At 37.8% G+C, this 12,074-nt stretch overlaps 1 protein-coding gene across 5 annotated transcripts in view; it reads left to right on the top strand.

Annotated features, from left to right (window-relative positions):
- The first annotated feature begins 1,243 nt into the window (after positions 1-1,243).
- LOC122789947 (ras-related protein Rab-6A-like) overlaps positions 1,244-12,074 on the top strand; it is a 423,726-nt gene continuing 412,895 nt past the window's right edge. The window contains exons 1-2 of one of the 5 annotated variants that reach the window (XR_006362892.1): positions 1,244-1,482; positions 10,116-10,174. Coding sequence is in view for 4 of the 5 variants with exons in the window: in XM_044057438.1 (XP_043913373.1) it covers positions 1,392-1,482; positions 10,116-10,174 (150 nt within the window). In the remaining variant the exon portion in view is untranslated. The remainder of the gene's footprint in view (positions 1,483-10,115; positions 10,175-12,074) is intronic. The other 4 variants (XM_044057438.1, XM_044057437.1, XM_044057436.1 and 1 more) reach the window with 4 other exon arrangements.

Genomic DNA, 12,074 nt, shown 5'->3' with positions numbered 1-12,074 from the left:
GATCTGAAGAAGCTACAAGCTAGTGAAAGCGCTTATCGACTGTTATTCTAACTAATAAATTTGGTTTTTGTGTTACTTGAACTACTTCGAGAATTTCTGAGTGAACAGTAACCTTTCTCTCTCGATCACCGCTTGCGTCAACAGTTTACTTGCACTATGAAATAATGTTGACAGAAATGTTTAAAAAATAAAATGGTGCCAAAACTACAATTTAAACAAAGAAAATGTTTAAAATACTATAATCTTGATCATCACCTCAAATAATCATAACCCTAAAGAAATGAAACTGCAATATCAGCAAGTTTTCCTGTGAAAACTTCCAAAAGAAGCTTTTAATCAACAGAAAGAAAACATGCACAATTAACTTGCTGTTCTGGAAGCAGAAGGTAATGAGAAGAACTGTAGTAAAAATGGCCATAGTACAGAAATTCACCTAAAGATTCATAAATGTTCATCAAACACAACTGAAGGGTTAAAATCCCTAGAAGCCAACAATCAGGTAATGATAAACCATATTAACCTTATACTGTGCAGTCAAGTAAAACCCCAAGCATATACAAAATTTCTAGTCAGAAAAAAACAGGCAAAGCAACAATGTTCTCAATTTAAGCAGTGACAAGTAAAAAAATTGGTTTATAAAACCCCCAAAAGGTTTCTTATCTGTGCTCAGCAGCTGAAAAGATCCAGAGTAAGGTGCAACTCTTCCAAGAGATCTTTTTTTCTTTTGCACTAGAAAACTTGAAGGGTTCTTTCTTTTGGTTTAGAAGGCAGTCCCTGTCCTGCTAGGTGATTGGCCACTTATACTAATGGACAGGCAGGCAGTGGAAGGAGCTCTGACCTTTAGTAGGGTGCCGTGCTACCCCATTACCAGTAAGGTAGTGAGTCAGTTGAACATTTACTTGTTTTTTTATTTTTATTATTTATGTTGTGTATTTAGAGATTATGCATATTATATATATGAAGCTGCCTTACCAAGGACTAAAGCAAAGGCAGTCTGAATCCCAGTTCAGTGTGTTTAAAACTTTACATGCTGTTTGGATGCAAACTTCAACCTATACATATTTTATTTGAGAGATACGGAAGAACAAACACCCTTATAAATAATTAACCTTACAGGTACGCTGTAATGGTGGGAAAAACCACGAGTGGGACGAAGTCGGGTATATGACGCTATAGAACCCACTTATGGGGTCTCAGTCTGACATCAAACCTTCGATCGTAGTTACGTCACTGTCTACTAGCGGAAGTGACGTTGAGTGCCAGCTGGGCAGGTCGCTTGGGTTGCATCGCTGGCAGTGTTGCTGTGACGCTGCTTTTCAGACAGTCCCGAACCCGCCCAGTGTTCTCGTTCCTAGCGGACGCGTGTTTCTTCTCTGGTTCGGTTCGGCAAAATGTCCTCCAGTGGCGGTGGTGGCAACGGCAGTGGAGAGTTCGGGAACCCTCTGCGGAAATTTAAGCTGGTTTTCCTTGGGGAGCAGAGCGGTGAGTGACACAAGGTTTAATCAGGCCGGGAGCTGTCATTCGGTTTAACTGGAATTGTGTATGGGGAATGTGTGCTGAACCAGTGTCTGTCTGTGGGGGAGGACAGGCCTGGCTAGTGTGGGAGGCAGCGAGTTTGGACGAGGGCAGACCGGGTGGGGTACTAGGGAGGCAGATATGTGGGGCGCACCGTTGATGGAGCCTGTCTGGAAACGTCACTTTACAGCTGTTGCACTTATACAGTGCTGTTTCTATTACAGACTGAGCAATCGCTTATGAAGTGTATTTAACAAGGATAACTGTGTGCATTTTTAAAAGGAATGACAGTTACAACATATTTATGACTACCCTTTGTAAGCATTTTATGTTCTGGGGATTATTTTATAGGGTCAGCTAGTCCCTGACCATTGGGATTCACCCGATCTGCAGACCACAGTTTTAAAATCGAGATAGTCGTCTTTGCAGCTGATGCTGTCTGACATCACCGAGGCCAGTAACTGCTTTATAATAATAATTGATCTTGCCACTTTTCTGCTTTGGCATTAGAAATGATGCTGCATGAAGGTCCTGTATTGTTCCTCCTGCTAACGACTTTTGATGTCGAGTTGGACAGCACCCAGTAGGGATGAGGCCTTTGTGCGGTGTGTTGATCTTCTATGACGCTTGCAGGACTGCAAGTGACACTACAGATTTTGCACAGTTTGTTTTTGATTTATTTCTATTTATTGTTTTGTGGTATGATTTTAGAGATTCTGTCGTGCTTTTTATTGGATGTATTTAGATTTCCGTTTGGTATGTTAAAGCCTTAAATTGGAGGTTAAGAAGTGGTGGCTGAGATGTCTCAACAGTAGAATAACTTCGTATTTTGACTATATTACTGATTCAAATATCTCAAACCATAGAACAGACATTTGAAGCTCTTGGACAATTTGTGTATCCTTGGGTTGAGGGGTGGTTTGCCTCTTGCTTTTATCTGTTCTCAAATTCACAAGTAGTAGTCCTAAAGACAGGACAGTTCTGTCCTTGCTAGTTGTTGTGACAAACATTGGGTTTCTTTTGCAAAATCTGGATTAAATTGGGTGTTGATGTGCAAAAGCTGGACTTGGGGTCTAACATAAGTAACACAGTGAAAAGAAAAATATCACTGAGGTGAATAGTGGATGTAACCCAAATGTCATTAATATAACACAAAACTGTGTGTTTTTATGTCTTTGAAGGATCATATGACATGCAATACAGAATTTCAAAGCATCGGTTTGTATCTCTGGTATCGATTTCTGCTCTGTCCCCAGTTTATTGGCCTTCACAACTCCCCTTTTGGTTTCCACAGTATAAGTTGGTTTAGGGATGTTTATGGCTTTTATATCCATTTCTCTCTTTCTTTGCAAAGTCCACCATACTAAGAATGAATGTTTTCTGAGAATTCTGTCTCCAGGAAGAGTAACACGTTTTTTTTTTTTTTGGCATAAAATCTTAGCTACCTCTATTTATTAATAATACAAAGAGTCACAGGTCTCTTAGGACTCCCACACTAAAGAAGACTTTGACTTCTGTCCTATTTTTTTTTTCATTCTTCAGTTTTAACTTATTTTGTTGTCTTTATGCAGTGTGACATGCATTATAAATGTACATAAGGTGTTATGCCATTGCTTATTAACATTTCAGCACCTCCTTTCATCCTTTGTTTCTAATCATGTGGTTTCTTTCTGAGCCATGCCACCATTTTGGGGTCCAGTGCCTAGCTCTCTAGAATTTCAGTATGACACATTCACTGTGTTCTCCCTTCAACCTCAGGATTACCTAGTTGCAAAGTTATGTAACCATTATTGTTGTTGGGCTGTACAGTGACCTGAATTGGCATATTACAACAAGAGTTTCTCTTGTTCAGTTCTTGGCTGGTGTGCCTTCTGTGGTGAGTCTGTATGTCCTGGCTTTGTTGGTGTGGGTTTTCTCTGGGTAGTCTTTAGTTTCTCCCATATCTGAAAGGCATGCAGTTTAGGGATTTGTGATTCTTTAAGGTGTGTGTGTGATATTAACCAAAGGTCTGGCAAACTACTGCTTTCACTACTTGCTTAGTAAACTCTTGTGTATTGTATAGGCTGTTTATATAGTCCACCATAGCAGTGGGATGCAACTTGGCAGCACTGAGTGGCTGGATTACTTTTTGGTTAATGGTGCTACATTTTGATATTAAAAATTTTAAATTTTTGTAAATTGCATGAGTCATTGTGATAACATTTGTGAACTGCTACACATCATTGACTGTCGCATGAAATATGAAAAATACAGCAGTTTGGCTAGAAGTATCTGCTGGTATAGGGGTTTAAACAAGTTGTGCTTCTATGATAGTGTAGTTTGATAATATATAATATATTGATAGTGTGTCTTTGAATGTCCAGTCAGGCATTGTGGTGGTTGTGTTTTGCCCACTGAGACTGATTATGCTTTGCAAGGGCCGCCTTGTAAACAACCCTTTTGCTAGTCCTTTTATTTTATTTTTTCCTGCATGCTGCTGTCCTTGGTGCTGAATCGTCTTTAGGCATTTATTAGTGAGCATCATTTTGGATTGGTTTTGCTGCAGAGTTCAGATTGGGAATCATGCTTGTCACATTTGTTTAGTAAAACTTTCTATATTTTGTTCTCTAAATGGAAGTGATTTTTTTTTCTTTTAATGCATCTTGCCGTCCTGCTTTCTGTTTGGCACTATTCTGTCCATAGAAGCTGTTGGTAAGGAAGTCACAAAATCTTAAGTTAGTCTCATTTTTATGCTGAATTGACAAGTACTTCATGTGGTATTGAGGTTCCATTTTTGGTATTGCTGAAATGAACAGTGCTGTCATTCCAAAGCAAATGGTGTTTCTCATTGTATTTAGTGTATCTACTGGGTTTTGCAAGCCGATTCTTTTTGGTGGAAAATTATATTTTGTTGAGGGAATAGTTGGTGATGTCTGTCCCATTTTTGCAAGCTGTGTTCTACAGATCACTGTTTATAATTCTGTCAGACAGGTGACATTCAGACTGTTTCATTAATAATGTAATATCAAGTCACAAGTTAGATTTGCAGTATGCCATTTTGGTGTGGACATCCAGTAGTAGCTCATGGGATCTTGTGTGCATGACATTTACCTGACCAGCAGCAGGGCATTCGCCATAGTTGTCTTATGGTATTGGTGGTGGCAGTAAAGCTGTATAAGTGGACTTTTTCAGACTAGCCTCATGATCAGTTTATCATAGTGTCTGCTGCGAGCATCCCTTATTTGGGATCTTCATATGGATAATTGCTATCAGCATTTAAGAGTATGGTCCAGCTGAGTTTGAAAGTAATGGAGTTCAGTGAGTAGGAGTTTTTGTTTGCAGAGGGTGCCAAAATGAAATAAGTAAAATTTAAATTTAAAAAGATGAGTAACTCTATTTTAATAGATGAGTACTAGAAGTTGATAGCTGTTGCATGCCTAATGCTCAGGTCTTCCTCTTCTTCAACATTTCAATCCCTCACAGACTGTAAGATCCTAAAGCTCTTCTAACTCTCTCTCTGCTTCTGTACCATATCCTTAAGCTGCTGTTCAGGCTTTATTGCTTCTGTTTTTCTTAACTATCTTGCTATATGTCTGCATCACTAACTTTCTGGCTGCTGTTTCTACACCATGTATGATGAGTGACTATTATCTGTAATGTTTTAACTGTATAGAACTGTTTAGATGTGTAGTACTATATTACACCATCTTGTAGCAGTTTGTTCTTTCAACTTATTTTTTGTATAGTATTTGTAATGTAATTTTTATTGTATTGGATTACGCAGCATTTGTATTCACAGGTTGGTACTAGGCTATCGGCCCTAGCCATAACAATTCCCTGGCTATTTTTTCCCCTGAACATTTACTTCCCTTGTCCCCTGTCTAGCACTGTACTGTATGTGGAGCTTTTCTCCCTGGGCCTCTGCTGTAAATGGGTTCTGTAGACACAGTCAGACCACCACGGTAAACGAATGTCAAATGAATAAATAAGACTTTGTTGCATCTAAAACTAGTAAAGTTAGCTGCCTAGTCTGCTGCCAAAACCTGCCATTTGTTTTGGGTGTGTTAGCAAAGGCATGGGACAGGACATAGAAAGATGGTGAAATAATCCCACAAGACTGAGCACTGATGAGGCTTTACCCTAGAGTGCTACATTCAGTTCTGCTGTTGTAGTCTGCAGCAAAACTTCTGGTAAGGGTACAATGGATTGTGACCAAATTGCAGAGGGATTCAGTGTCTTGTCATATTATGATGGGGTAGCATGATAAATATGTATCAGAAGAAATATCACATACTATTGCTGTGTTGTTATGAAACATTATTATGCCATTATGAAATAAGAACTAAAATCCAAGAAATAGTTGACAGTTTAATTTCTATACCAAATTTATATCTTACTTTTTTTGACATGCATACATATTGTTACCTAGTTGTTGTAATGTCTAGCAGCTCTGCAGTGTGCTGTATAAGAATTACCATGGATGTCTTGTCCTAAAGTCTTGAAGTACTATAGAAGCATTGGCATTTTGAAGTTATGGTCAGATTCTGACAGAGTGGCAGTTTATGATAAGGACAAGGTACTTATCCAAGTGTACAACTAAAACTCAGACATTGACAGTTCTAAGAAATGGCTAATAGTTACCTTGGCTAGTATTTGCCAGTGAGGAAAAAAGTGTGGTTTTATGGGCATTCACTTTCACATGCTTGATTCCAAAAAAAAGTAGATTGACAACTCCAAATTGTGGGACATGTAAAAGTTGGTAAAGCATTCCTTCAAAGATGGGTTTACCCAGTTGGAACTACTCAATGCATTTAATTCATTAACTATCCACATTAGTAAAAGATTCCCGAAATGTAGGCAGGCTGGCTGCAGAGACTGAGGTAGATGGTTTACACAAATATGTGTGTGCTACCTTGTGCACCAAACAGCAGCATACACCGGTGCGTATTGTCATGGTCATCTCTTCATCTTTGTGTTAATAGTGACCACTGTGCACATGAACCTCTTGGTCAAAATGAAGTATCATGGCATGTTTCTCTTGCATATGTATTTATTTGGAAAGTCTGACTGGGCCATGCAACCTCTTTTCAGCAAAGACATTATGAAAAAAATACCAAATAGTGTAACACTTCAGAATGCATACAGCTTTTCAAAGTATAGCAGTTACATAATGATGATGCAACTTTTAACTGAGTACATATTATTTACAATTATAGAAATGCATAATATTATTTACAATTATAGAAATGCATAAATATTGTTTGCAGTTATGATAGCAAAGCAATGTCCAGCCATTACAGAGAAACACAAGTAAGACTTGGCTGCAATATGAGAATATTGCAGTTGAAGTAAAAACCTTTGCAAACTGGTGATAATGTGACACCATAACTAAAGCTACTGAACCAAATTTAGTATCGCATACACATGGTAGTATAGCATGGTTGGCTATTGTGCTGAGATTTTTGTAGTCTATAAGGAATATGATAAATGTGAATTATTGTGGTTATGTTTAGAGATACTGAATGAAGTACAACAATATGTTCATTAATAATTGCCAAATCATTTATCTGGATGAATTTAATGCAGTTTGAGAGTTCCATTCTCAAGCTTAATAATTTTGAATTGAGTGTAGGTTTGTGAAAACGGAGGAAACATACAGAAGGCTAGTTAGTAAGTAAGACCATGCTAGAACTAAATGAGCTTGCTCGGTAAAATATGGCATTGCATGGTATAAGAGTCTTAGTTTTTGATGTATTTTTAATAGCATATTGGATGTGAATGTTGAATTTAAGACCCTAATCTATGGTGACTTCAAGCAGTTTGGTGTCTGTCACTAACGCTGTATATACCAAAATGGGGAACACTCAATACCACTTGTAGTCTTTTGGTTCATTTCTTGTGATTTTTGTTTCCTTGATGCCATTGTAAGCAGCCAGTCAACTGCTGTATTACATATGCTGGTGCCTATGACTCATTTTCTACCAGAAGAGGGTTAATTGCATATGTTGTCTGCCTGTCATTCCCACTTCCACTTAAAACACTTGTGTGTAATAAATAAGACTGTCATATTGGAGTATAGTATATCATTACCAGTCCCTTCTTTTACACTCATGTTCACACCCTGTTTCTTCTTCATCCATTAGTACAGCACTACCTTCCCTTGATTTTTCAGAATCCGTCTGATTTGTCCCGATCATTGTTGGTCTTTGTGGCATGTGTGTGGACATGTATTTTTCCTGTTGTCCATATGTCTGCCATGGTAGCTCAGACATAGGCACCTATACTTCTTATTGCTGCTGCATGTTCTAGAATGTCTTTTGGAGTCTTTATCTCAGTGTGGTGGATCTGTGCAAACTTCATTAGATTGTTGCTTCATAGAATTCTGTACATTATACCCTCTCCAACATACATTTTCAGAAATTTTGATAGTGCTGCATTCTCTTAACATCATTTTTTGCTGGTGGAAGGCATTTACAATCTTGCTTAAAAGTATATAATTTGGTTCATTTATATCAAGTGTTGTGAGATGTTTTACAATACTGTCTGAAGAGATAATGTGTGAGTGTAGCACACTGAATGGTGCAATAGGCAATTCATATTCTATGCATATGTCCTGATGCCATGCACCTGCTCCCTTCCTCTTTTACACAGTCTGTAGTAGTGGTTCCCAACTTGGGTGCCTTAGAACCATTCCAAGGGTGCATCAGTGAATTGGTGAATTCTTTTTGCCTCTGTGTAGCTGTTGCATAAGGTTGCCCATGCAAGCATGACTTGTAATCTTGAAGTCAGGTTCATGTTGCAGAATGAGAGAGCAGTGGTTTTAATGCTGACTCCCAAGATGTGACTGCAAAGTGGAGACACGTTTAGGAAGCGACATGCAGAATTATAGTTAGACTGCAGCCAAGAGGGAAGGGCCAAGGGAGCGGGTATTCATAATGTTTGAACATGTTTGTAAACTACAAAAGCCTCAACTGTACTGTTTTCTTATATTTTGCTGTGGATACAGTAATTACTTCTGGAGCAGCAGATGGAGAGTGTCTTTAGGAGAAATCTCAAAAACCTTTATACATTCTGTTTATACACAAACTACAGTACAATTATGATGTTAATATTAGCATTAACAGTGGCTGCAGTTCACAAAGGAAGGGAACATTAGAGCACTGAGAGAGAGGATGTGTGAGATCTAGTTATTATACATGTTTGTTTTGTTTCTGGCAACTTTTACATTCATTAGCAACACTGTTCTGCTGCTTTTTTGATTAGGCCATGGCGATTGTGGAGAGGAACTCAGTGTTGGGTGGATGTCCGACTGCTATCCATGTAAAATTTAAGCTAGTAAGGAATGCTGTGTGTAAAGGTGATAGTATATATATATTATGCTGGTACTGTGACTGATCGATAACCAGGATACGGTCCAAGAACATATTTAAATTAAGATTAGTAGATACAAAGAGGTACAGAAAGAGACCTGGATATTACTGAACAAGATAAAACAAGAGGATACGTTTAGCAAGTTGTCTATAAGGAAAATGTAGTAAATTTGTTATAAGAAGTTAGTTTTTATCTTTCTGTTATGAAATCTAAGAAATTCAGTGTTTGGCTACTTCCTTTAAGGCAGTCGCAACCATTTGAAGCCTTTGCTATAATTTTATTATCTTCTCAAACCTGTATGTTGAAGATGCCTTTTTGTAAGCACTTATGATGGTACTGTCAGTTCCTATAGTTTTGCTTTCCCAGTTGCCACTAGTTTGTTGATACCGAGAGTACAAATCTGGCTGCACAATGTTTATAGAACAAGTAAGACCTTCAAAAACACGTAGAAGTGTTCTTCGGTCTGTTTTCTGATAGGGTATGATGAGGTTCAGATAGCTGTCTTTTCTGTTCAAGATGGACTGATAGAAGCCTTGCCGAGATCTTAACAGGCCAACTTCCTTCCCCTTTCTTGTCTGGCCAGCAGATGAAGACATCCTTTGGTACAGCTTGTTTCCCACATGTACAAAATTTTGCACCTCTCCTTTCATTCAGAAGTCAATGTTAAGCACATTTGCACATTCAGTGCAACCTTTTTCATTTTTTAAATTATGCATTTCTTTCTCTTAGCTTTATGAACTGGATCTGAAGATCAGAGTTCTAAAATGCACCACAGACTAGCTAACTGGATCTGAAGATCAGAGTTCTAAAATGCACCACAGACTAGCTAAAAGCATTGCCTAATACAGTTATTTCTTCCACTAAAGCATACAAGTCTCTCCAGTAAAATCAATCTGCTTCTAGAGTTAATCTTGAGGTCTGTTTTAGAGGTATTAGGGAGGGAGATATGGGGGTACATTAGTAGATCCCATTTTATTAAAGTACGCATAACTATGCACACCAAGCTACATGTAGTGGTAAATGAAGTGTTGGCAATACCTTGTGGTGTTATGTTTGTCAGTATACCGAATTCTATTGATTGAAACTCTTGTCATGTAAACACTTTTCTGTTGTACTTTATCAACATGATATTTAGTGTAACATATTAATGCATGAAGAAAGGCTGGGAACTTCTGCTTCATGAGGTGTTTATAAATGTCGTAAAATTCTGATTTCTTATGCAAGCTGAATTCTTTTTGTTTTTTTTTCAGTTGGGAAGACCTCACTTATTACCAGATTCATGTACGACAGCTTTGACAACACATACCAGGTAAGCAAGCAGAATGACATAGAATGGTCTTTTGAGGATTAGTGGAAAGGACGGGAGTAACGTGTAAGTGACTTCAGTGGGAATGGTATATATTGGCATATTTTAATACTTCCTAAAATGTAGGAGATACTGGTAGACTTTACCTCTTGAAGCACAAGGTGCTCATTGACACAGTATGCCGTTGCTGCTGCTGTTTGACATGGGCCTTGTTTTTCATTAGTATATGGTAAATCTGCATGTTCCCGGTCATTGTGCTCTTCTTTTTTCCTTAGTTTCCTGCTGGTAATAATTGCTAGTTAACTGTCTACCACATACCGTTACATAGTGGTGGTGACAGGATTAATGAAACATTGCATTTACATTTTTTTTCCTTACTTTGGTAATGTGCTGACACGGTGAACCAACAACAGCTTACTGAATTCAAGAACCTGCCATTAATTGTTTCACCAATTATCCATCTTCCTAAACCTCTTCCCTCTCCTCATAAGCTTGGTATTTGTCTATTTTTATAGCATACCAAAAAGTGATTTGTAGGTTGTCTTGAACTACAAGAAGTTTCTCTTTTACAGGGTCTTCTGGATCTGGGATTTTTAATGGCTCATTTTGTTTTGTGTCAGATTTTACTGTTTTTGTGTACTTGTTACATACATTGTCTATATATCTAAAGATGGAATAACTATGATATATCAACACACTTCATTCAGTTATCATTGTTCTTTTGTATATAGTTATTTAAAAGTATAACATACTTTGAAGTTTTGGAGAGCTTCTCTTCCATCTCTGCAAACTTGACTGATGCATGGAAGTCTTCATTCTTTCCTCATATTTGTCATAATTTTTGTTGCCGAACAGCCCTCACTAGGTTCAACAATCCCTACTAAATACAGGACAGGCATGGACCAGGGCTGCACAATTCAGGTTTTAGTCATTAACCCCTGTCATGGTAGAGCTACACCATCAGTCCCCAGTCACTCTCTTTCAGAGAGAACTGCCCCTGTGCTCTTCTTCTCTCTTCAGGTGAGTCCCCATTTGCTTTTATTTGGAGAGAACTGCTTGTGTGCTGTAATGTCTTAAGAGGACCTTTCTGACAGGTTTTCCATTTTTGACATAAAATCTCTGCTTTTCTTACTTTGAATTTGTTATGAGTGTGAGATTTGATGATTGGGTTAACATTTTTAATTAAAATATTTTACTTTGCTTCTGAGGACAACTGGAGTCTGGCTACTACCACCTGTTTCTGTCCACAGTACACTTGTTACCTAGCAGTTTGCACAGTAAGAAGGGCTCACTTTGCCCTCAGGGACAAGACTTTTTCTGTTGTTCTATTTTCTTGTTCCTTTAATTAATGTGTGGTCTGGTTTGTCCCTTTTGAAGGTGATGGGTCTAAGCATAGCTTTCACTGTGTATCACACTTTAATTCATTGTTTCTTCAATGAAGGAATACTTTTGTTCAGCCTGGTCACATTTTCATTTTATTTGATTTTAACAGTGTGTGGTCCTAATGAGTTTTTATAATAGTTTCAGGCATAGCCATTTCATGCCAGAATTACCATCACAGATGTCTTCAACACTTCTTAAGAACCTTGAGCCTTTCTGTATGATGATATAGTTGGAATCTACAACTAAGAATCAGTTCCTTACATAAGGCACAGGTATCTAATATTTTCATATGATTAAACTAGTGTCAAAAGGTTTTGTATAGCTTGAGCCCGTGTCTTGTAACTATCCATTAACCATGTAAAAACAGATCAATAATTTTTTGAGTACATTTTTATATTCACTACATTGATTTGGGAAGAGTCCCATGCATTCTTGGTAAAATTTTCATAAGCACACACGTTGTAGTTTTGTTTTATCTCCTTAATTAAATTATCACATAACAACAAAGGAGACAAACAAT

This window comes from Protopterus annectens, chromosome 15.part0, assembly GCF_019279795.1.
Source record: "Protopterus annectens isolate FY-2018-M chromosome 15.part0, PAN1.0, whole genome shotgun sequence".
Lineage (NCBI taxonomy): Eukaryota > Metazoa > Chordata > Ceratodontiformes > Protopteridae > Protopterus > Protopterus annectens.
This window is presented reverse-complemented; position numbering and strand designations above follow the sequence as displayed.